The 26,962-nt window shown below is 36.9% G+C and overlaps 2 protein-coding genes across 6 annotated transcripts in view; one reads left to right on the forward strand and one right to left on the reverse strand.

The window, feature by feature from the left end:
- Positions 1 to 664: 664 nt before the first annotated feature.
- On the forward strand, positions 665 to 6,285 carry LOC143260385 (PDZ and LIM domain protein 3). The gene is made up of 3 exons (XM_076525482.1): positions 665 to 1,061; positions 3,010 to 3,138; positions 5,909 to 6,285. Exons 2-3 carry the CDS (start codon positions 3,040 to 3,042, stop codon positions 6,095 to 6,097), a joined length of 288 nt encoding a protein of 95 aa, XP_076381597.1. The 5' UTR covers positions 665 to 1,061; positions 3,010 to 3,039; the 3' UTR covers positions 6,098 to 6,285.
- A 1,918-nt stretch (positions 6,286 to 8,203) lies between these two features.
- LOC117228701 (dual 3',5'-cyclic-AMP and -GMP phosphodiesterase 11) overlaps positions 8,204 to 26,962 on the reverse strand; it is a 177,753-nt gene continuing 158,994 nt past the window's right edge. For 4 of the 5 annotated variants that reach the window (XM_033484642.2, XM_033484643.2, XM_033484641.2 and 1 more), the window contains 11 exons: positions 20,962 to 21,210; positions 20,013 to 20,123; positions 19,140 to 19,237; positions 18,970 to 19,033; positions 18,610 to 18,845; positions 17,968 to 18,067; positions 16,911 to 17,165; positions 16,720 to 16,829; positions 15,519 to 15,924; positions 14,293 to 14,376; positions 8,204 to 13,353 (listed from right to left, as the gene is read on the reverse strand). In XM_033484642.2, the coding sequence (XP_033340533.1) occupies positions 13,180 to 13,353; positions 14,293 to 14,376; positions 15,519 to 15,924; positions 16,720 to 16,829; positions 16,911 to 17,165; positions 17,968 to 18,067; positions 18,610 to 18,845; positions 18,970 to 19,033; positions 19,140 to 19,237; positions 20,013 to 20,123; positions 20,962 to 21,210 (1,887 nt within the window). In that variant the 3' untranslated portion in view covers positions 8,204 to 13,179. Of the gene's footprint in view, positions 13,354 to 14,292; positions 14,377 to 15,518; positions 15,925 to 15,997; positions 16,217 to 16,719; positions 16,830 to 16,910; positions 17,166 to 17,967; positions 18,068 to 18,609; positions 18,846 to 18,969; positions 19,034 to 19,139; positions 19,238 to 20,012; positions 20,124 to 20,961; positions 21,211 to 26,962 lie in introns of those variants that run through there. The other variant, XM_076525775.1, reaches the window with a different exon arrangement.

The following is a 26,962-nucleotide window of genomic DNA, read 5'->3' on the forward strand; positions in this document are numbered from 1 at the left end:
ATATTCTACTAACTCCGTTCTACTAACACATTTCCCAAGAACACGTTCACCGACGGAGAAGAGTGTAAAGTTAAAAAAGAATGGAACATGACCAACTCTTTTCTTCCACGTCAATGAATCTGTTCTACATTGTTGTATTTACATTTTTATTCCGTGAAAGGGTTGTGTTTTTTTTGGAACTAACGAATGTTGCACATTTTCCGTCGCAAGTTATATACTGAAATTATATACTGGCTTCTATGCCACAATATATATTGCATTTAGATTTTCGCGTTGATCAATTCAATGAAAAATATTAATTACCGAACAGCGTGTATTTATCTTTTCGCAATCTTTTTTTATCTCGGAGAAATTGTTTGTTGCGTGTGCCAAAAATATGAAAATATTTTATGGACGACAAAGGATTACGAGAATCAGTCATTTTATATTCTCGCATAACAAAAGATGAAATAAATGTGTATTATGTTAAATATTGTTTGAATATAAATAAAAAAGAATACATTTCCTTGCATTTGAGAAACTGCAAAACACAAAATAGTGCAAACATCTGAATAATATTAAAATCTAATGTAGGATTAATGTTATATATTATATTTTTCTTTATTTATTACTTTTTTAATTCATTATTAATGTATGATTGTGGTAATGTGCTTTTAAAAGGTGTCCGGCTATATTATAGCGAGTAGCGGTGTAATTGGACAAAGACGGAAAGTAACAACAGCGATTAGGAAGTTCACGTCTCCCCGGACACGCGTCAATGGCAGCCTTGTGCCGCGTGTTGTATCTGAAATAGTATTTAGGGTAAAGCGTGTCTATAATTGAAAATTCGTAACCGGTCACGGCATTGTATCTGCAGCCTTTGCTCTAGAATAGCGACGACGGTGATATAGATCATTAAGTCATGATCACCGTTCGGACATTGGCCATCGTTAATGAACGAGTCAACGCGGACAACAGATGTCCGTAGGCCGTGATCTTTCGCTGACTACCTGATCGAGCTTGTCGAGTGTCTCATCTCCGCGAAAACTTCGCAGATTCTTCGGATCGTCGAGCCATTAACGGTGAGTCAACGGAATTCTTCTTCCCTTAGTATTCGACGCGAATCACCCGATTAATCGCGAAAAGAATTTTCTTTATTTTGGTAAAAAAAAAAAGTGGAATTGACGGAGAACGCGTGAAATCGAAGCCGATCTCGCAACGAATTATTTCAGGTTGTCTCGTGCAGGATATAATTATCGTCGCACAAAGTATTTCATCGAATGAAACACGAGTGACATCAGAATTATTTATACGTTTCGTGTGAAAGGTGATCTCATTAACGATAAAATTCAATGACGAAACTCGTCGCATTCGGAGACAATGTTAACAGTAAAAATTTTGACACGTTTGTTCACTTTATTGAATATCGAATGAGAAAGTTTGACGTCGATTTGGGAAATGATTCAATTATCACCGAGCATCGCGAACATTGTTTCAACAATCTCTATCATCGGAATTTGGTTATATAAATTTAGAAAGATTTCCAATACTCTGGAAAGATTCCAATCTCATCATTTTCGCGTAACAGTGGACAGTGCATTATTTTGTATTTGATAAAATGACAAGAGCGCTTGCTATTTCATTCGTGAATATTCTTGACTTTTCTGTCATGTTTGTCTAATATATATAGTTTTTATTTTAATATTTTTTAACTATATACTATATTTTTATTAATTATATATTAATATATATCAACACATATTAATTATAATATTATAATATAATATAATATTTAAAATATAAAAATTATAATATAATATAATATTATATATAATTAATTGTAATATATATTAATATATTAATTACTATATTATATATATATAAACATGTATAAGATTAAATATTAACTACAGAATATTTTTTAGTACATACAAACGAATAACGTCATATTCAACACGCGTTCAACTTGTATATATTCCATTATTGGTAGAAGTTCTAAATATAGATTTATTGTTAAATACAGCTTGCCCGCTCCGATAGAAATGGAACCGATTCGCAGTTTTAATAACATCGGCTGAAACATGGAACAGAACTTGCCACTTCTACAATTCGTCGCAGCGTTTCGGTCAACTTTCGTTCCTTCTTTATCGTATCCCTTGAAAAAAGCGACGAAACTTTTCTATAAGGTCTATCTCCGTGCACGTCGGGCAAAGTTGGGAGATGTCTTTTCGACTAAATCCGAGATCTGTGCTTCATCTCCAACTCCCGTATCGCTGAAACTTTTCATTCGCGCCGGCATTAATACGCTTTTGCATTTCGCGCCACACACCGATCTTTTAATAGTAAAAGCAATACCGGCAGATTGCCTCGCGATAATCTGTCAGAAACAGATTTTATAACAGCAAAACCTGTATGCGAAATCGAATCATTATTGTTTAAACAAAATATCGTATAGATTTTTGACGTATCTTTCGTTTTATAATTCACATTAGGAACATTTTATAAAATCACATTTTATAAATTTAATTTACGAACCTCTAATTATATAATTTACGCGATTATTTGTTAGCATGTTTTATTAAAAGCAGTCCGTTGCTTAATTTGTCCGCTGCTCTCGTAATTTACAACGTTTATAACGTTAATTATGCTCTTGGCCCCAATGAAACTTATTCAATGATTAAAATTCATATTAATCGAACGCGGAGAACAACATTTCAGGTTAAATTGAACATCGATAATTTTTTAGATTCGTTAATTTCTCAATAACGAGGTACATATTGAGTACAGTGTGTTCTAGGATAACCAATTATTAACTTGATTTTTTCATCTCCTACTTATTACATATGCTTTTCTTGCTGATTATGTAACTGCTTAAAAATTTTTAATATATTAGTATTATTAATTATCATTCAAATTATTGTCACTGTCGACGCATGCCACTCCAGCATGAATTATTTGTATTTTCGAACTCGAAAATTAAAGAAATGTGGAAATTATAATTTACATTAATTGCTATTTATATATTTATAGCACGTTCCACTTGAGCACTTAACGTCAACCATGGAAATAGTCATTCCACTTAAAAGAAGTGACAACCAATCCTGGGGTGTTCGCCTGTCCGGAGGGGTTGACTTCTCCTTTCCCTTGTCTGTTGTCAGGGTAAGCGTACACAGAGTGTTAAAAAAAAGCATTCAATATTTACATGATATATGTATAGGACTCACTGTACCGAGTAAAAGGGCCTTATAGTAAATGTAGGTCGAATTGCAATGTTTACTTCAGTGTTTATAAATCGCGTTCTAAATGTCCTCCTCGTTCATTTGCCAACAATAGATTTAATCGAGAATCAGTCGTGAATCGACGATTGCGGATCTTATCAGTATTACACCGTTACATAAATATTACACACTTATTATCAATCAAGATGCTAGCAAACAGAAAAGTTTATATCTCAGAAACGGTTGAACTTTCGACCTACGTTTGCTACGGCTTTTTTACTCGGTATACAGCGTGTCCTATATATCGTATAAATGTATGTATGTGTCTTAATCTCTGCAATTTTTAGCAAAGCTTGACGAGAGATATTGATCGATATACACACTGTAGATAGATTATTATGCACGTTTTAAGTTCATTTAATATTCGTTGCATTTACTGTAATAACAGAAGAAAAAGAATCTCGCGCCGTGCAATCTCTATTGAAATACACGCCAGTTTTCAGGTGTTTCTCTTGGGATAACAAGAAAAGTTTTGCAACTCGAGAATTAAAAAAACATTTGAAACTTCGCACAAATGTAGTTCACGTGATACTAATAACGGAACAGTTTCTTCCTGGTGAAAACGATATTTAAGGGCGAGGACAGCTTCCAAACTTTTCATATTATCACGACTATTTAGGGAACTGCATACATATATGATACAGGATAGAAGTTGCGTTAAAAGTGTTGTGTTTTTTATCGTCTATGTTGTAGGAAATGAAATTTTAACAAATTGTGCTTGGTAGGAATTATACAGATCATAAAAAACACTATAACCTTTAATTTTCAATTTCTCCATTTTCACATAGTTTTCTGGCTATTTACAACAGTATGAAATATTTTCCATATTGTCATTATTTTATTAGTTATTTGGACAAGATTTATGTGCACGTGTACGCTATCTATACCGCGAGATTATGACGACACAACAATAAATAATTGTGAACAATAAACAACAATAAATATTTTGCCACGCATTGTTTAATAAACTAACGTCTCGAAACATTTCAAGTCGTTTGGTCCAATTTTAAAAAAGTTGCCTCTCGCAAAATATCTGGACGACGATATTTGGACCGTTTATCTTGAAAGCGGTGCAAGTCAATTTAAAAAAAATGAGATATCACAAAATTTATGATTAATTCAGTGTAACCTTTTTATTTATTTATAACTAAAGCAAATAGACTCGCGCCACTTTCAAAACAAACGTTCCATTTAATCAGAACCAAACGATTTCGTTAATTCGCAACTGTTTCCAAGGGAATCGTTAAATTTTCCACAGAGCTCGAAAGGCCGAGATTAGATCAACGAGTCGCACGAATCGCAGTATTATTCCTTGGAAGTACATACCGTCGAGTTATGCGGCGGGTCAATCGATTTGCAACGTGAAAAATGCGTCTCGAAAGTTCGTCGATCAAAGTCCGTTCGGCAGAATTAAGAAGCCGATTTGTTTAACAACGCCGGGCACGTTTCCCGTTGAATCCGGACTGATATCGACGCGCAACGGTAATTGTCCCGTGAAATATATTCGCGGTTTTCTTCTGTCGAGATTTTTATCACCGTTTCGCCTCGTATCGGATCGCGTGACCTCGTTTCCGTGTGGCTTGAATCCTGCGGTCCGGCTGGATATCGATCTGAACAAAAGGAAGTCATTAATCGAATCGCAGATGAGACTCTGTCGCGCGGTCGGGGAGTTTTTTTTAAACAACTTCCCCGCCGATGATCGTTCCCAGTCATTTGGTTCGGCCCTATCTCTCTGCCCCGCCGTCCGCCCTTTAATCCCTCGCTGAATAGAGAATTTAACCTGTTACCAAGGGAAAGACGGGCGCAGCTCGTCGCTTGTATTCAACTACCGCTTGAAAGCATCCGGACGCTAGTTTATTTTTGGCAGAATGTCATTTCAATGCCAGATGAAAGGTGCCATTCGCCATTCATTGCCGTCCCAGACTTTTTATCGTTTAATCATCGTTCGATTAATTTGCTGCAACGAAATTGCCGTTCGTTAGCGAGAAATTTCACTCGACTCCGAACACTGTTTCATCGTCGATGAAACCACGTACATTTTACTATTTGTACTGTTACCGTTTGTTATTTAAAAAAAAAAACCACTAATTGCTACGTCCGGCGAAAGGAAGTATTCGAACAACACCTCTCAGAACGCAATAACTTTTTTAAGAGCGGATCGATCGACTGGAATCTTCTTCGAAACGTTTCAGAGGGTTGGTTCACTGGAAAATGTTTAAAATATTGCTTTTTAATCGCGCCATTAATCTTGCTCGCCGTAAAGAAATATATTTATCGTACGATCAACACGGTTTTCACTTCGTTTTATTGCTTACTGTGCGTCGCTCCGTCGTGTTTCTATTATTTATAGCGAAACTGGAACCACGCTCGAGCGAAACAAATTTTTCGATAATCTGCCGACATTCTAAAATCTGTATGGAAATAGAATGTCGTTAATAATTCAGCCAAACAAATATATCCGCGTTTCTTTTTCCCATAAATATTCATCCGTGCATCGGTCGAAGTATTGAACAACGCTACGCCTAAGTCGCGCGCGGCATACGTACCGGGTGTGCCGAATATCGTGGCGCATAACCGAGCAGCGAAACTGACAGCTCGCATGCGAACAAGCTTATACGACGATTTAAAGAGTGTTCTCTTCTTTTTGCCAGGTGTCTCTCGGAGGTTTGGCCGACCGAGCCGGCGTGCACGCCGGCGACCTGGTTGTCAAAATAAACGGAGAGACTGTACAGCACTTGAGACACAGCGAAGTTCACGAACGCCTCATCAAAGCCGGAAACGAATTTACATTGACCGTACTGCGAAATCTGAAATTCGAACGAGCCGTCAAACAGGAATAACGCGACCCTCCGACTGCCATTTGCTTCCCCTTGTCTTAACATGTGCCCCCTTCCATCGAAATTCACGAAAGACGTGCATGCTTAAATAAAACGATTCTACGACTTTTGATATCTACATACCACTGAGAGATTTGTCGAAAAACTTTGTGAACATTGTTATGAAAAATATAATGATTTATAATTACTGACCTCGATGTTGTTCCAGCGTTAACATCCACCCCATTGGAATAATTATTTCGGGTGAATAGCATTTTAACTATCATGCTATATCTAGGGATTAATTATTTTCATCTGAATAACAAGTCTGAAATTTATCAGACCTTCTTATTTCAGAGAATTGTTGTTACGAAATTACCTAGGAAGTAATTCGCTTTTTTGAAAATTGTTGTACAAAAATTGTCGGATATTTAGACGCGAAATAAGTAAACGTATTATGTTGTTTTCATTAAAAATTAAAAATATCACTGTCACTATGATCTATAGTTGCAGAATAGGGAAGCGCAAGTTTTCGTTATTTAAGAATCCTTCGCGTAAAACGTGAGAGATCTGATATCGAGTAACGAAGATCATCGACAACCATTGCAAACGCGTTGCAAACGACCTGAATACCGTAAAAAAAATTCGAACGCGCAAATCTAAATTATTAACTTTCTATTTCCACTCGACTGGCCTAGTTTGCAATCCCCAGACACGCCGGAGCCCGAAAAAAGGGGGCGGAACTGGTGAAAACAGGATTGTTTAAACTGTTTTGGGAGAACGGGGTTATCGGGTTACACATACACCGCCATTTTTATTCGACGAAGAATTCTAGAATTTGTAGAAAGCGTCGCAGATAGTTTATAAAAAAAAGAAAGGAACGTTAAAAACGTTTGTCGAAGCGAATCTGAAACGCAATTGTTACCGCGATTTACTTATTTCGAATAAAAGAATTTATACTTGTAGATTTATAGTTTTCGTCCAGGATATTTTGCACCTGTAATTAAGAATAATGAAACGAAAATAAAGATATCGAGTTGTCGTTGCGTGCCGCCAATTGACCCACATCGTAAAATGCAATTTGTCAATTATTGATCCGGTATCGTCTTCGATCGTGTCGCCGGTGTCACCGAGCCGTCGGCCTCTTAACGCGCCGGTATAAATTGCAATTAACAGATTCTATTAAACGGCGGATCGAAAGTTTCAGACCAGTTCGTTAAAACGGTTTCGCGCATCGGCAAAGTAGGAGATAAATAAATTACACAGTGCGATTTAGCGTAGTCTTCGACGATCTTTAACTTTTTCGTTTGCTCGAATATGCCGAAATTTGTTTTCGCTTGGCCGCGTGGCAGAATTATAATTATGAAAATTTAGATGAGACATCCGTGTGTGCCTTTCGTTTCATCTTTTCACGCAAGTTCGTTCGAACTATGATTTTTATTTGTAACATTCAGACTGTATCTATTAACCAATATTGATGGTATCAGTATTTTATTTTGACTTAAAGAAGTTTTCCAATTGAAATAAATGAATTATTGCTTATTTTTTTTTTTTTTTAATGATAGCCAATCAAGAAGGCACCAATCTTTTTAATAGTCTTTTTAAAATCGATGTTCAGGAGTTGGGAATTTAAAAAATTATGCAAAAGCGACGTAGTTATATAACGTAACAAATTCGTCTAAATTTACTATTTAAAAGTAAATTATCGAGTTTATTTCACATAGAAATCAATCATTAAAAAACCGAGCACTAAAAGTCCTTGACACGTGTTGCTTTATAAGAACTACAAGATCGAATATATTTTTTAGACATTTTGCTACTTTCCATTATTCCGTCAATTTGAATTAAGGAATTTATTCGTTCATATTTTCTGCAAAAGGCTCTTTAAAACAAAGGGCGCGAAACCCATCATTTTGACTGGCGCGATAAGTCCGATGTTAAGTGACGACGTCGATGTACTAAAATAAGTAAAACAGTTTCGAAGCTTAATACACGAGATTATAATATTTTTAAGTATCTCCAATTATTGAAAATGCGGAAGTTCGAACACACATTTTAGTGCTCCGGTCGACGACATTTCCCGTGGAAGAGGATTAAGATACGAGGAAGCAGAGTGAATAACAGACGATGTGTGTATCACATAATTTAGTCTCGCTTTAATATATTAGATATTGTTCAGTATAATATATGACTCTCGTACTATATGCTAATCGTAACGGTAAACGGCATACACGCTAAACATTTCCGTTCCGACGTATCAATAATTTACACGAGAATATTCATAGTGACGCTTCCTTGCTCGCATACACTCAGCCGAAACGACATCGCACGCACGCACACTTTTTATTTATCACACTTCTTACACCGTCCCTGCCGTTGTGGAATTAATGAAAATCGACGGGAGACAATATCAAGTTTACAAAAGACAAAAAAATGAAGACGAAAGGTAGAGGAAGAAGAAGAAGAAGAAGAAGGAGAAAGAGAAAGAGAAAGAGAAAGAGAAAGAGAAAGAGAAAGAGAAAGAGAAAGAGAAAGAGAAAGAGAAAGAGAAAGAGAAAGAGAAAGAGAAAGAGAAAGAGGAAGAGAAAGAGAAACAGAAACAGAAAGAGAAAGAGAAAGAGAAAGAGAAAGAGAAAGAGAAAGAGAAAGAGAAAAACGACTTGAAGGATTAAAAGGAACATATACAAGATACGGACTATTATTACAAGTAAACGATCACACGCGGATGAAACGCCTGACTGCCTCCATCGTTGCAAAACCACGTCTCTAATCTTTAAGCACCGATCAATTCGCGCGGAGTACGATCAAAACTTTCGAGGTTCGATCATGGAATCTATACGACGAAGAAGAGTTTATACAAAAGTCTCTGCGAAAGTTCGAAGTTTCTTTTTTACATGCAAGATGCGACGCCGAAACTCTTGCGCGACACTCGTGCCGATTTCGGAAAATAAACTTTTCACGCTTCTGGACTCGGAAACCGACGTCTGCCAGGAGACAAGACACGAGCGTGGCTCTCCCGACGGAGTTCCACGTCGGAGAGAGTAACTTTAGAGCTCCCCGGCAATTACAGATTCGATCTTAAATTTTCAGCGAGAGATCGTCTCATTTTATATTAACGTACAGTGACGATCATTTATAATTCATTCTTTCTTCGGCGCGATCAAATACGCTCTACCGCTATCGAATTAATATAGAGAAAGTAGACGTTAAATTAGTTTTAAAATAGCAATTGATTGGAACAATTCTTAGGAATTTAAACGGGGGGTCGCTGTTTTCTCTTTATAATATCTGCAGCTTTCAGAAAATTAAAAAATGCGTTCTACGCATTGTACAATTTGTGAAACGTGTAAAACAATAATCCGGAACTTCAATTCTACCATCAGATTGTTACCACCGACTGTTCAATTAGTGAAATAGCGTAGATCGTAATCGAATATGAGTACATCGCTCGTTGAATTCGATTTCGACGCGATCTTCGAATAAAGCGATCTTGAAGCTCGTGTTGTCCAATCCGAACATAAATCATGTATACATTCCGAGCGAGCCGGTTAACGAGATTTCAGTATTTTCGCGAATTGTCTCGGCGATGGTTGATTACAGAGTAAACAGAATCAGCATCGCTCAATAATGCATGACGCCGCGGAGCATCGCAGTGTTCATGTACGCAGGAATATGGCTTCCTGATCACGGGCAGCGAGTACGACGCGGAAACGCGTCTGTAAATATAATTACGGAACACCTGAAGTATGCTATCATGTCTGCATTTAGCTAACCACTACCTGTTAGACGATTCCGAGGATCGTTGGAAACGTGTCCAACGTGAATCAACGTTCGATCACAGCGTCGGAACATTTCTTTCGAAAGTGTATGAAATTCGAGCTGGCTGTCTCGATGAAAACGAAATGAAATTTTCGTTCGTTTCATGATTACGCTAAAAAAAAAACCATCGGTCAAACGATTCGACGACATTCTCGTCGAATCGATGCTGAACTCAGTATAAACCCTTTTTAAATGTAAATCTCTCGGGAGAAATACTTTGCACGTACGATCGCTGATTCGCAGTTTAACATAAACGATGCTGACTTTCTAAAACGAATCGATTAAACGAAATATACAATTAACAGCTGGATAAATTCGCCATTTACGTCGGAATCGTCTGTCGTCGAATTTTTTACACGACGTCTGCGCGAGAGCTTAAACGGGTTTCTATCGTTATAAATAATTCTTTCTGTCAAGATAACGTATAAATTTAATCGTATGCTTGCGCTAGAATCCTAAGTAATCCATGTAATCTCTACAATCGATTAGAGAAAAGAAACATTCCGACGTAAATTGTTCAATTTTCCCTGTTACAATCACTGCCCTGCAGCAACTCTCGCGTCACGTTACAACGGCTGTGCAACGTCTGATTAACCTCTTGTTAATGTTCGCGCAAATGAAACGGAATACGCGTTAAATGAAAGGTCGATGATATGTTCGTATTTTTGTTCAAAGATTTCAGGCGACCGTGAAACGTGGTCTCGGGAAGCTTTCGCGTGTATCGATACTCGAGCGCAGAGAAAAACGTATTTTCGTTCGATGTTCCGTTTGCTAGGACAACAGCCTCCGGCGCAACGGGGAGGAAACCGAACATCTGGCTTTAAACGACATCGCGCGACATCCAGGATAATAGAAAGCGAGGCGAACGACGCCTGGTCTCTACAGCTAATTAATTAGAACGTTAAAACAGACGATTAAACTCATTCCCGTATCGAGTAACAAAGATCACGATTAACCTTGATGTATAAATGTACACTTTGGTTTACGAATACATTATCTAATTACAATGTACAGCCCGATTATTGGGTCGGACGAGTTCCTAATTCGCGGGGAGAACTTCCGTGCGAACGCGATTCCAAGACGGAGCCGATTTTGCCCTTCGATCGCATCTGCGCGCATTATTCGGGAATCATTTGTCTCGCTGATCGGAGTCCCGGCTATGATGATCATAGCACTCGGCAATTACGTTCATAGTCCTAGCTACGATAATCACGGTCCGAGCTATACGATGCTTCGTCAGTAAACTGCGGACTTCTCGCATTTATCAGAGAATTTAGTAGCTGTAATTTTAATCCTTTGCACTCGAGTGGCGACCCTGAGGCGCCATCAAAAATTGTTATATCACGTTTCAAAATAATTTTAACATTATCGAAATTGTTTGTGTTTAAAAAAAAACATTACGAAGTGTAATAATTGTTGCTTGAGCCGTGTGCATAAAATGCAATAAGTTATACGAAATGAAGATACTAAGAAGCTATTTTAGATTTCGAGTTAAAATTGCTTCGAGTGCAAAGGGTTAAAGAGAAGAAAAAGTAAAACAATTGAAAAGTGTCGATCACTTTTGTCCTACTATAACTAGCAAAGAAAGAGAAATCTTTTTAAAGTGATCTCCGTTCATCCGTTCTTGCAACGGATACAGAAAATGTTCATTTTGCAGAAAAATTCGCAGTCTATTCATCGGCTCGTTCAGGAAACGAAATTGAGAAAATTGGGCCCTCATTTGCTTCGACAAGTTCGATAATCGAATTTTGTACGACCCTGATTTCGTGGTCCACTTCTGCCGCCACTGTGCCATCCCTCAGAAACTAGCCTAGTGACAGAGACAAGCTAGTTTTATCAGAATGCATGGTTTTATACACAATTGTCGCACGAATTGATTTTACATGTAATTGTTGTACGAATGTGCTTTTGCAACGTTAACGCAATTTTGTAACGTTTTAGCCGACAAAATAATTGGAACACCGACACAAAATCTGTTAAAAACATAGATTTTCATACCTCGAAGTATTCGAACTTTTCATTCAGCGATTATCTCTGAACTATACAAATTTCGTATGCCAATAAAAATTACAATGCTATGTACAATTATCTGTAACATTTTTCTCACAAATGTTCAGCGAACTCAGAATATTGCTAGGTACATGGAACTCGCGGAGCTTATCTACGCGGAACTCGTTTATGACTTTCACGAAAAGAATATTCGAAGGTAAGAATACATTTAACTAACATTCCTTTCCATCAATAAAAACCTTCCTGCAAACAAATAGTATCTTGCCAGTGGTACATAAATATCGTATTTACCACCGTCTCGTAACCATCTCTTTGTGAACACCGTTTTTACAACACAGCTATAAAAAAGTATAAAACATTTTGGTAGCTCGGTCTACCGAGCAATTAATCTACTAGAGATAATCGTTAAAAAAACAATAATTACACTGGATAATTATATATATATATATTGACTTTGCACGAGAACAAGGAATAATTCCATCGAATATCATCGAAACTATTTCGCGATTCGGTGTCGTGGAAGTAGGTAATATCGATGAAAAGTGTTCGATTGATCGCGAGCCGCGGGTCTCCAATCAGCGAGGAGGATATCTCGCGTAAAAAATCTGATCACCGACCAGTGTGATTCCCGTCGAATCTGTCCCGTACACCCTCGTTCATCTTCGTCCTCTCTCGACCACAAAGTTCTGCCATAGTAAGTATACGTACAATACGATCAGGTACAAGAGTAGCATCTCTGGGTTGATCTGTTTTATTTCCGAAGAGAGGACGAAGCTCCTCGACCGCCTTAAGCTAATTTCCTCCAGGCTGCTCGGGTCCTCCCGAGCCCGGTGACGAGCGAAAAAATTCACGGGATTAATCTCGTTCGGATGATTTCTCTCGATCGAGGCCGGCAACGGAGTTGATCGAATAGAAGATATATAGTTGTTCCCGGCTCGGCGAGAACGAAAGCCGTAATCGCGACTTCAGGCTGGACAATACGCTCGCTGGCTCCCCGGAAGTTCGCGAACAGAATCATCGGAACGGTTCGATTCCGAGATCGCGCTCGCAGTCGCACGTCATTGGTACCGACAAAAATGCTCCGCCAGTGATTAATATAAATTAATAAATTAACTCACAATGCTCTTTTAATACCTAATATCGAGACGTAGGCGCTTAACAATTCCAAAGCTTCGCGGCTTCTTCGGCTTCCCGGCTCGATGATTCGCTCCGTAAATGCGTCGAAGCTACCGTCCGTTGATCATTACTTCGCCTGTATTCGCGACTCGTGATAATGACTATTGGTCCGCCTGGTCACTGGTTTCCTCATTGTCCGATATCGAGGACATCCTGTCGTGGTTCGTGCAATTGTCCGTCTTGCATCTGGACTCCGCGATCTCGAGCCAGTGTTGCTTGTTTTTCCGGACACCGTCCACCAACGGCTCCAGTTTGTCCGACAGTAAAGCGAATGCCTGCTCGAACGAGTACCGAACGATTAGTTCCCGATTCGTGGCTCGAATCAGGTGGTTAACAGAGTGAAATGGAAGTTCTGTCGCGAAGAACTTTGTTGCTCGAGCTTTTCGATCACGTGTGCACAGAAAAGAGAACTGAAATACCTTTCTTGAAAAGTGAAAGGTGTTTTCAAAAAGTATATTTTACCCGAGTATTTGCTTAAGTGAAAAGTATTTCTAAAAATTGAGATCATACTAGTGAATGTAATAAAATAAAATTATAAGAATAGACAAATAAAACTTTGTAGGATTTTGTGCTCTGAGTTATTAAAAAATTGCATGGTTAAATAGACGACGTAGCTCTTCGTGATATCGGTTGCAAAAGAAATCGTTAAGAATTTTAAACAGTTCGAAATCATACATTTATTAACTGTTTCAATCGTGAACCATCAATCAGGTCGTCAATCTAGCAGAAAGTATCCTGACCGTGTCTAGTTTGGGCTACCTTCAGCTAGATTGGACTACATTGGGCTACCTTGGGCTACTTTGGGCTACATTTGGCTGCCTTGGACTACATTGTGATATCTTGGACTACCTTCGACCGTCTTCGGCTACTTTTGACAATCATTGACAATCTTTTACTATCTTTAGTAATACGTAATACTGTCGTGCATCAATTTACATTGAAAATGCTCTAAAATCAATTCGCGGAAACTTCTCAGAATTCTTTTATTTCTCTACGAGATAGTTGATAAACTCTGATAAGTTGATAAATTTGTTAAGAAAACATTTTCACGTAGATCTGAATTAATTCATTAATATTAATAGGGCTTCAGGAAGTCCGATAATTAAGGACAGGAAAATAAATCGAATGTAATGTCTATTCTTATATCTTGTCCGTGATAAAATGTTCCGTTAGCTAAACTTTTGTTATCTGTCGTTGATATCGTAGAGAATTACCTCGTAAATAGGAAGACAGATCGAATCGATGAATCCAACTTGCATCATCGGCAGCTGATCCTCCTTCTCTCTGTTCATAATGTCCTGCAATACCAAACGAGTAACGTTGTTACCTTCGGATCTTAGATTACTGAACAGTGTGAATTTAAATTACTGATAGAAGATATATTACAATTTGGAAACCTGATAACAATCTAACATTTCTGCGCTTATAAATGAATGTAAATTAGAAATAAAGAGAAAAAGAAATGAAATATTTTTTTAGTGACTAAAAATTAAAAATTTAAGATACAGATTTTGTGAATCAGGGAAAGATCAAATAAGAATTTTAAGAAGCTAATCTCTTACGAAAAAGATTTTGAAAGAATTAAATGAAACATGTAATAGAAACTTAAGCAATTTGATATGAATTCTTTCGCCAGTATTTTATTCTACCTATACTATAATCATATTATTTACCAAAATTCAAAGGTATCTTATGATATTCTCAATGAGATATGACTGTGCAAGTAAGCACTTTGTTACAAAAAATATTAAAATGTATATATCCATAAAAAAAGTGAAAGTGAAACAAAGAAATGATGTAAGCTCCAATCGCCAGTTGAATATCAAGTGCAGTAAACATTTTTCTGACTTTGTCTCCTGATCATAATTGTGGTGCTTTGAACATTAAATATTTTTGTTTGATATAATCCGTATCAATACAATCTTATACCAAATTCTATTGAACTCTTTGCACTATAATTTCTTTCACAGCTACATTAATCAGTATTCTTTTGTCCTTAATAATTTTCTTAATAGAACGAGACAATTTTTGTTTCTTCACTCCTCGATTTTGTTAACAGAAAAATCAAATTTTGTTTCTATTTAGAAGAGATGGAGTAATCCTTCCAATCGTGACACATGTGTTGCCTTATAAAAATTAAACGATTGAATTTGTTTAAATTTTCCACAGTTTTCATAATAGTGCATACCGGAGCAAAGAAATGCACACCAAAATTTCTAACGAAAGAAGCAGCTTTATGATTCTAATAATCGTAGAATAAAAAATGTAAAACTGGTCGTTCGACTCGCAGCAGTACATTTAGTATTAAACAGAGTGATCATTTCTAACACTGTGCCAGGAACTTCACGAATTAATACGTCCCGGTCGTTGGTAATTAATCTGAGGGAATTCACTGAGTGTGAAAGGGGTAAATGAAACTTTGAAACTTTGGAACACTTACAATCGGGGTAATGTTTAGAGTCCACCTTTCGATGTCTCCCTGCTCGAAGAACTCGCTGCTAACCAATTCTGCCACCCTCTTCTCGACCTCCCAGGGTTTTGTTATAGCCGCTAGATCACAGACAGTCATTAACATTCCTCTTAGCAGTTCCCTGTGGTCGCTGTAAGCCCAATTGTAGCCGCCACCCCGTGCTAAGCTGAGGAAAGCTCCTCTCTTTCGGAAGTAAACCGCTAAGTCGGTGGAGAGGATTGCTTCTTCGAGAACTTTAACCACGCGGGAATATTCCTCGGGCGACAGGTTCGACAGAATTTGATTCCCCTGGCTGCTCAGGATCATCAGGCACTGATCGAAATGATGGTGCTCCATCGTCGACGTCGAGTAGAGCTGTGCCAAGGGCGACGATGCTCTGTAAATCATCAGGAACATTTCTCTTTTGATGTGTAACGAAATTGGTAACGAGGGAAATAAATTTGTTCATATGATAGATCATGAATTTTTAATAAATTACATGTATTTAGATACAGTTCTTAAATCTTCCAATACTGTTAATGGAAGACGACATATTTAATTGATTGTTCGTATCAAATTTCACATTTATTTAAATATAAACATCCATTTAAAATTATTATTACAAAAGCACTATTTTCTAGCAGCTAGCTCTTAAATGATTGAATTATAAACTCCTTCCTTCTCTCTATCTGGAAAAGTAAGTTTATATTACTCAGTTAAAATTTCTATACTTTTTAGAGAATATCGGATTTGATGAAACAAATATAATGAACAGAACTTTTAAATAAGAAATGTACAAAACGTGTAAAATACGCTAAGAATGCAAAAGAAACATTTTGGAACTCTAGAAGGAAAATAAATATTTACTTTTAAGTAATTCTTTTCATAAAAACATGTACTGCTGGGAACGTCTGCAATTATTGTAAATTATTAACTATTTTTATTCAATCCAATGGAAGGATTAACGTGGATCTTATAGAAGTAGGTTCAAAGATATCAAGAAGAAAGTTGATGCACAACGACTTGTAGCTATTATGACATCATTGGAATATATTTGGCAAGATAATTTTTCATAGTATTCAGGATAATTGAACTCATCTATCTAATTTATCGCATGCTTAGATATTTATGCTTGATGAAGTGAATTAAAATATAAGTAAAAAAAGTTTATTCTCACAAAGTTTCAACTCACTTGATTTGGAAAGAGTTATTCGTGCCCCGATGATCCAGATCATGGCATAAGCAAGCAATTATTAGTGCAAGACACTCGATCTCCCCGAAGATCTTCCACCACTGCGTAGCCTAAAGGAAACGATATATTCTCATTACTTCTCAATGGGGTGATTGGACGTGCGGAACAATTTCGATTGACAATTTGCTTACAGTTAGTATCGCGAACATCATTTGAGCGACGTTGAACGCGTGACGCCAATTATGGTACGTGACGTTCCGATAATTCTTCTTCACGCTTAGAAGCCAACGGCAGAGAACGTCGTAATCGATGTGAAAACGTTCCACGAAGTCAAGGTCTAAGAACATTCGAAGACACGCAGCTAGCGTGTCGTCGTCTTCCATGAAAATGTCGTCGAATTTGAAATCGTGCAGCTGGAAATGCGCTGCGGAAGGCACTCTTAAGCCCTGCAATTGAAATGAATAAATTATGAACATAATAATTAACTTTTAGTATTATGCTATAACGTATGTACATAATTAATGTACGTAACATGTACAACCTATTGTTCTAGAATTGTACCATAACTTTCTTCAATACTTTAGTAGCACTATGTTTTATAAATTTATATATAACTTGACACGTTAACAAGAAAATTTTGGAAAATATTTTTATGTAAATAAAATATCTTTAAAGCTGTTTATGGAACATTTTAATAAAATGTCCTAATTTCATGTAGAAACTAAAGAAAGTGTACCTAGAATATTTCTAGAACATTATATAGTCTTGTTTTGTATAATTATTTAATACTGGAATTTACTTCTTATATATTTGTTATTAATTTATGTAGGAAAAACGATTGAGAAATTGAATTCTTCCACTGAAATGACTATCATTTATCAGAGAATTTGTGTTTTTAACGACTATTTCAGTGCATGGCAAGTATTCTTCTAAATCTGTATAGTGCACAATGGCTATTATGTGTCCCACAATTTTTCAATAAAATTTTCAGAAATTTCAATAGAGCTAATGACCTGCATACTTTCAAATAGTAGTAACAATGTATTTTGAAATATAACACCATTATAAAAATAGATTTCAAATGTGTGTAACCCGTTAAAAAAAAATGGAATTTCGAAATAGGCACAATGTCTCAGAGTTGCAACAATATTTTATTTACAATTCATAATCTGGTAATGCTTAAGGAGTCTAAGTTAAACTGCGTATCGTCCTTAACAATATTACAATTAGTACAGAAGAAAGACCAACCCTTAATCTTTGTGCATCTTCCAACGACGCAGAAGCGTGGTAACTCAGCACTTCTAACGTAACGCTTTGTTTGGCCATTGCTATCACAGCCTTTTCGTACCTGTCGTAACATACAGAAAAAGACGAACATTAAAAACATTTTTAATCATTTATATTAATCCATTCGACATATTGATCATTCCTTATCTTCTGAGAAAAGTTTATTTCCTTAATACTTTCGACAAATAAAATTCGTATTTCTTAGCGTAGTCCTATATAAATTTTGTAATTATTATCTTTTTACAAAATTTCTTTTCGGCCGGCACTAAAAGGGTTAAATAACTAACTCGTCCCGGTATCAACAATATGGCGACTCTTCTTCTCAACGAGTTGAAGAGACAAAAATGTAAACATTCGAAAAAGGCTCACAGAACAAATTCGTTTGGAAAGAACACGGTTCGACAGAATAATTCCAGAGAAGAATAATTCCAGAAGCGATCGTTTCTAAAGTTTGTTGATCGCTTTTGGATCGATAAGCTACGGCGCGTGTAGAGAATGAAGGGACCATGATTAATTTGCAATAAAATGGAAATCTACAGTGACGACCGTTGAATAAATCAATTTGTATCCGCGTTCGCCGCGGGACTTTCGGGTTCCACTTACATGTGCGTATTGTGAATGCCCATGCCGCAGAAAATGGCGAACGCCTCGACGAAATTCTCGTCGTTCTTCGTGAATGCGAGGTCATCGAACTTGTTGATCAGTTGAATGACGCCAATGATCTGACCCGACGAGTTCTTGATGGGCATGCAGAGAATGGTGCGATGTCTGAAACCGGTACCATCGTCCACCGAAGGGTCGAATCTTGGATCATCGTAGGCGTTCGGTATGCTCACCGTCTAAGAAAATTTAGTTCGAACGCATATCATTGGACTGGCGAGCGAGCCGGCGCGGCGGCGAGCCAGTGGCCGCGACTAGCAGAAAAGATAGTACAACAGGAAGAAATTGTCAATCAATGCTCACCTCGCCGGTCGTGGCAACGTAGCCGGTGATGCCGACATTTATAGGGAATCGGCTCTCGAACGGACTGCGAGAAACAGAACGAAACACGTGTGTAAGGCTTCCGCGGGAATGCAATTGTTCGTGGTAATCGAATGAAGAAAAATAAGGACGTAATTACAAACTTCATTCACCTAGTGCGAGAATCTGAATCCTCGCCGGCCAGGTCGTTCGCCTCGAAGTCGAACACTCGGGAGAAACTGCCCTTCGACGCCTTGTGCACCAACAGAACCTGAAATTCACATCCTCGACGTTACGATCGTGGAATTCCGTCATTTTTGTTCACTGTTCGTCTAATAGCGGAAGCTTTAATTTTTTTTCATTTTACTACTAGCATTTATTTATTTACTAGAACTTAACCAGTCAGCTGTTTTTGACGAGTGTACTCGCTACAATACAAAATGTTGCCATTTTTTCATAACGCTTTGTCAATTCTGTTTCTATAGGTCTAAAAAATAAATTCCATTTCCTTTTTACACGATTTCGTTCGATTCAGCAAAATTAAGAAAGTTATTCGATTGAAATTATAAATACTTTTAATAAAGTTCTCCGTGTTTTTTTACAAATTTTAAGAATATAGGATCAATCTCCTATATTTTTCTATGCGTGTACACGGTGTCCTTTTTTACCCGGTTTATTCTGAAAAGCATCTGTCGCGTGTACCCTTCGAAAACGGCAAACTGGCTTCGGAACTCGAAACACGATTTTTTCTAATTGTTTTTCTCGAAGAATAGGTCTTCAGAAATACGGCTGCGATAAGATTCGTTTTAAGCTGCACAAAAAAAAACGAAGTTGTAAATGTTCAAAGCGTACGTATTATTTTTTTTTATTTTCGAGCATGGCTGCCATGATATCTTCAGGCGTAAAAGCCTGGAAACACGAATATATTTCACAGCTGTGCGTCGTAATCGATTTGCGTTCTGCATAAAACGTATATCCGGTCCGGTACACATCCGCGGTCTATTAAAAATATCGAATCTGTTCCACGGCGTGTCGCTCGTGTTTACCTGTACTCGCTGGCACTGAATCAGGGACTGTGTGTGCGTTAGAATCCTCAGTACCATATGCTCTATCGTGCTTTGCTCCTCGAATATCATCCTAGCTAAATCCAGAAGCACCTGTAACAGGGAACAAACGTCCGTCGTGAATTAGTAAGCCGTTCAAATCGGATGAATTATTGCGCCACAGTCAATGATCCACGACAATATTAACCGTCTTCGTTGCGGCCAATATATCCTGCAGCTGCGCGCTATGTTATGTACATTAGTTCGATCGAATTATTGTAATACATATTTCGATCGCCGCGCAAATGTGATTTTCACGCGATAATTACCATCGACGTGTGCACTTTAATAGAACGAAGAGTCCATTACACCGTGAACTTTTTTGCATTCCGCTCGCAATGCAATGTATTACCGCGGCAGTGCAAGTTTCTTGCGCTCACAACGAAACGGAAAAAATAACGTCGCGAGAATTTCGTTCGTTTAAATTATTAGAAAATGAAACTATTCGTCTAATTTTTATTTTCAGACAAATTATTATTCTGCGTGCAGATCTGTGAACTAGTTATCGCTGAAAATATTTATAGAACCGATCTGATCAGCAAAATTTGAAATACTTGTCATTAATATCGAATCACTATTATTATTATAGAATAACGATTATATGGAAATTTGCATAATAATGTTACGTAATTTACGAATTTATATTACCGAATAATATTACGTAATTTACGATTTTGTGTTGCCCGCTTAATAACATTACATAATTTACGAATTTATGTTACTTAATGATATTACGTAACATTTATCCGAGATAAAATTGATCGAATAAATAACTAATAAACGTATCTCGGTAATTTTAATAATTGTGGATTAAAAAATGTTTAATCCGCCATTTTGACCGGCGTTAAACGGCGGCGGTAAAACGACGATTATTACTCTTTCTCGTACGAACCTGGTTTCGTTTGACTTCTAATTGACTTTTTTCGTACAGTTGCGCATTCCTCAGCCCGATCCCGCAAAATTGCAAATACCCAGCGAAAATCTTCTCGTCCTGCGCTGTGAACTGTCCTTCGCCGCCGAGCTTGTTGATCACTTGTGCAACCCCGATGACGTCCCCGTTGCAGTCCTTTATCGGCATGCACAAAAGGGCCCTGGTCCTGTATCCTGTTAATGCGTCGATTTCTCGGTTGAACCTCGAGTCCTGCAATCGAAAAGCAGTCTTTTTAAAAACCATTTTCTATTCGCTGATTCTAGAACGTCATAGCTATAGCCCGCGGATTTTCGTGCAATCGTGACATTGCATCGAATAGTTGCAATCTAAAATAGAGCGTAATTCCATTCTAAACTTAGAAACGTCATTTCATCGTAAAAAATCGAAAGACGCCGTGTCTAGGTATATCCATTAGAGTCGACTTAATACTTATTTCCGGATCCCCAGATTGCAAAGTTTGAATTAGATCGCCGACGGACAATTAATTGTCAGTACATTTAGTAGAAACTTCGGTGTCCAGAAGTTGCAGCCTTCGATGAACTAAGTTTAGGCCAAGTTTGATTATACTTCAAGGAATCGCAGATTTTGTTTAACTCCCGGGGCTGCGGAACTTTCGATGGACAATTAAACACGAGATCTCGATCCGATAATGGCAAACGGATCGTTAAGTTTCTGTAATACAATTCAGTATCGCGATCTGTTTCGTGTGTTTCAGCTGTATCTTCTTCAAACTTTTAATCGTAGATACGTCAGCCTTAAGTTTTGCGCTTCAACTGTAGAATAATTTTCTAAATAATCCTGCATAAATATTTGTAAATTATAAAAATAAATGAACGTTTTAGTGTTTCTGTAAATTATTGTTTCAGCTTTATCTTGTTCAAACTGTTAATTGTAGATACGCAGCCTTAGATTCTGCGCTTCAACTGTAGAATAATTTTCTAAATAATCCTGCATAAATATTCGTAAATTATAAAAATAAATGAACGTTTCAGTATCTCTACAAAGTGATGTTTCAGCTTTATCTTGTTCAAACTTTTAATTGTAGATACGTCAGTCTTAAGTTTTGCGCTTCAACTGTAGAATAATTTTCTAAATGATCCTGCATAAATATTTGTAAATTATAAAAATAAATGAACGTTTCAGTGTCTCTACAAAGTGATGTTTCAGCTTTATCTTGTTCAAACTTTTAATCGCAGATACGTCAGCCGTAGGTTTTGTGCTTCAACTGTAGAATAATTTTCTAAATGATCCTGCATAAATATTTATAAATTATAAAAATAAATGAACATTTTAGTGTCTCTGCAAAGTGATGTTTCAGCTTTATCTTGTTCAAACTTTTAATCGTAGATACGTCAGCCGTAGGTTTTGTGCTTCAACTGTAGAATAATTTTCTAAATGATCCTGCATAAATATTCGTAAATTATAAAAATAAACGAACGTTTTAGTGACTCTGTAAATTGATGTACACAGAATAAAGCGACGATGTATGTATGTAAACAATCGTGGACAATTCTGCGAATCGATGAAAACATTTGGACCATCGGAGATAGTTTTCGAACGAACTTCGAATCAGCAATTATTCGGGGCGAAGAGTGCATTACTTTGGTCTACGGGCACACGGATTTACGAGGGCAGCGGAGAACTATAAAACGCAATTAAATAAACGGAAATAGCGAAATAAAGTTTATCTTCGAATTCGACGTTATTGCTTTTATACTGCTTTGTCGTGGAATGGGATTTCCACAGGACTAGGATGATCGAATTACTCGTGAAATAATATTGATTCCTTCTTTAACCATTCGAAAGCATAGGCCGTAACGTTCTACGGGCGTCAGCTGCATTGTTTAAAACTAGAATTACCGAACTAATCAAAATGACTGGTTTCTAATTTATTCTTTTACGTTTCCTGATATTATGAAAATGTTTGAGAGAGAGAGAGAGAAAAAAGATTTTTGAGAAAAATTTGAGAGAGAAATTTTTAGATGAATTTTTTTCTTCAACTATGTACTATAATAGAAATCGTTTAAAGTTCAAATAAATTCAACCTTGGAATGTTTATAAAACAATATAGGGTGCCCTCTTGTGTCAGAGCTGATCTCGTTTCTCATTGGCCAGTGTTTTTCGTTAATAACTTGTAAGCGAAGCCGCGGATTGCATTTTCGCTAAGGAACAAGTTACTTTAAATGACCTCAGAAATCACCCCTGCAATCATTGTAAACTTATAGTGGCGAAGAAAAAGTAACGATAGCCAAGACGGATTAGGCCCCTTCAATAGGCTTATTATGCGGACATTCGGTAATCATATGGTGACGAGAAGCCTCGTAGACTCTGACCTTTATAAAAGTAACAAACACCTCGCGAAAATGTGGTAATTGTGCTCGAGGCCGCACGGTCCTCTGTCTCGGGCCTGGCGACTCCGGCGGATCGCCACTACCCTTAAAACTATCTCTCTCGCACCGGTGCTTCCGTCCTTGCAAGCTCTCACCCTCGTGTGTCCTCCACGATGGCCGGAAGTCGCGGCGCACAAAGGACATCTTCCCCTTACAAGCAACGAAGATAATTGGGCACTCGCGCCACCGCCCACTTTCACATACAATATGATACATAAGACCGACGAACCGGACATTAAGATTAGATACCATGAGACGCTATCAGACACTAAGTAGAGACGCTATCAGATGCTAAGTGATTCGCCTATGACACTAGACTGCGTTTGCTCTCCTCGCGCGAGATTCTATGTTGCAACGCTCCCGCTCTCCTTCGGGAATATTCCAAGCAGATACGCACCAGGTACAGTAAATTCTCCCCAATTGACGCTCAGATTGTGCACAAAAATGGACAATTTTAGAAGTGTTGCGAACGTTGCGAACAAAAGTTGGTCAGTATTCGCTTTTCTATGCAGGGTGTCCCAAAAATGTCTCGCAATTCGAAAGTGATGGGTTCCTCGGGTCATTTGAAGCAACTTCTTCCTTTACAAAAATTTTCTCCGAGGCACCGTTGACGAGTTATTAACGAAAAACAGTGACCAATAAGAGGCGAGCTCAGCTGGCGCGAGGCGACCGAGCCAATGGGCGGAACTAGGCTTCGTGCGCTGGTTGGCTGGGCCGCCTCGCGTCAACCGTAGTCGATTCTTATTGATCACTGTTTTTTGTTAATAATTCGTTAACGGTGCCTCGGAGAAAATTTTTGTAAAGGAAGAAGTTGCTTCAAATGATCTGAGGAACTCGCTTTTTCAGGATTGCGAGACATTTTTGGGACACCCTGTATATTTGAACCTTTCGAAGCTATTTTTTAACCGTGAATCTAAAATAATTTTTCCGACTTCTACATCCATTTTATGCGACAAAGCGCATTTTATTCGTGTAAAATTGAATATTAATATTAATAATTATTAATATAATAGTTATAATTATTAAGATAATATTATTATTAAATTTACTTTAATAATTTTTGAGATCTAAACTTTGATGATACAAAAATGATCTTGGAACGTGATGCAACAATTTTGGTGGTATCCCAGAGAGAATTTACTGTGTAAGGTAAACTCCGGTTCGACAGAAGTGTACATTGCATAGTTGAGTGCAAATCGATCTTGTGCGAAACCATTGGACGCGAGTCAGCACTATCGTGCCATAATTACTACCTGGCAACTTTGTTGCTTCGGAATGGCGGAGCGCCGACCTTAACTATGGATAACACTATTCTGTAGTCAATAGACTGTGGATCTTCATGCATTTATGATGTGAATCCAACTTAATAGAATGGTGAACGCAAAAGAAACTTCGTGCTTATTGATAAGATTTTGGAATGAGGCAGCAGAGTATTTATCAAATATAAATGAATTTAAAGAGAGATATGAGAAAGAGAGATATGAAAAAGATGGTAGCTGTTACCATAAAATAACCTCGGCAACAATTAACTATAAATATTCGTAGCACTCTTTTCGATGTGCAGTATACACGCTGCATCGATTACGTTCCAACAAAAATGCTTGTAAAAAAAAAATGGATCTGAATAAAAATCCGCAGTCTAGTAGTCATAAATTAATAAATTAATGTTTAATTTCATAAATTAATTTTTATTGTGATATATTCGAGTAAGTTGATTGAAATTTGTAACCAATAATCGGTACGACGAGGTTCATTTTGTTGAAAAGAATTTTTTTATTTGTGTTAAATGAAATAAAATTATTAAGTAACAGAAGTGAATAATTCGATAAAATCTGTGCTGCCGATATACTCTTTCCATCGCATGTTTAGAACTTCAATTTAAATTCTTTACAATCCTAAATGCGGTTGCATTTTACGACTGTGCTTAAAATGTTGCAACGTAATTACGCTATAATTTTGACGTCCGAGAAGACAAATTTTCTTCTTCGCGATTATATCCTATTGAGATCCACGATGTATGAATGAAAAGAGGGAAAAAAGGCAGGAATGTAAATTCAAAAGAGCTTTCGTAGACCATTGTCTATGGCCAAGGTCTGTGATACACCCTACACGCGTCTGCCTTCATCAAATCTCTCCTCACAGACACACGCAGCTGCGTCATTCATACATCGAAAAGCATGTAATAATTAGATACGTGAATTGCATGCACAGATTCATAACACTAACAGGCATTGTACGCCGCTGTGCATACATATATTTACTCTACTATAAATGTTCGACAATAGAGTATGGTCGGCTAGAGTACAATGACCTTGTTCGTATGAATTTATTCAAGAGAATGTAACAGAGAATTTTATTTAGTTTTCTAAGTAATACACCTTTAATAATTTTACAAAAATGATTGCTGAAACAAAATTATAATCGAACATGAACAGGAATAAAAAAATGTATTTCTACTCTTTCTCGAAATAGCAGAAAACAAATATTAATAATAATGACAAGACCGCGGATATTTATGCAAAATAAAGATTGTCTATATCAATTCAAAGAAATTAAATAGAAACGACTTTTTAAAAATAATATATATGCAGAGTGAGTCACAAATTAGCTTCCACGATTTTTCAACCCCTTCCGATGGTGCGACAGAGAAATGTTTCCTATCAAAGTTAATTAGTATTTAATCGACAAGAAATTGCAATTGTTTAAATTTAAAACCAAATTGATTTTCAATAAATAAATAAGGTCATCATTGTATTTTTAAACGAAACTAGGTAATTTTAACTTCATAGTATTGTGGGCGACGTCGAGACGAATTCAACGACCTGCTACATGATGATCTTCGGATGACATTAAAGAAAAAGACTTTATCGAAAATGAATTTCTTTTAAAATCTAAACAATTGCGATTTCTTGTCGGTGAAATACTAATTAATTTCGCTAAGAGAATCTTTCGTCAGACCATCGGAAGGGGCTGAAAAAAAATCGTGGGGACTAATTTCTGACTCACCCTGTATATAAATATATTCTACAAAACAAGTTTCATACACTTCCAAGAAGGCTGAAAATTGAATTTTCGTTTACCTTTTCGTGGATCCGGACCACTGTCCGTTAACCCTTAAATGCATGATTTTTTGTTTTGAATTTTAAAAAATCGTTTTTTATAGGAATGTAGTCATAGGTTACGTAAAAAATAAATAAAAAAATCTAGGTAATAGTATTGAGTATTTATTTTGAAAAAAAGTTGTATGTATACTTTTGGCAACAATATGCGTTTATTACTAAAATTATTGTAGACGTAAACAAATGGTTATGTATTTATATTATCTATTAATATAGGAATTTTCACATTATTTATAAATGAAATGCAGCAAAGCAATTGCGATTTTTGTTGTGACACAAAGCAATTTTTAAACTCGAAAAAAGAAAATATCTCACCAAGTAACACATTGAAGGTTATCACCCACCACATTCAAATGTCAAAAAACATATAACTTACTCGCCAAAAGTAATGTCAAGTCTTTTATTTCACACATGGTCTATTGTCTATTGTTATCAACGTGTGTTCGGAAACGC

The sequence above is a fragment of the Megalopta genalis genome, chromosome 12 (assembly GCF_051020955.1).
Source record: "Megalopta genalis isolate 19385.01 chromosome 12, iyMegGena1_principal, whole genome shotgun sequence".
Classification (NCBI taxonomy): domain Eukaryota; kingdom Metazoa; phylum Arthropoda; class Insecta; order Hymenoptera; family Halictidae; genus Megalopta; species Megalopta genalis.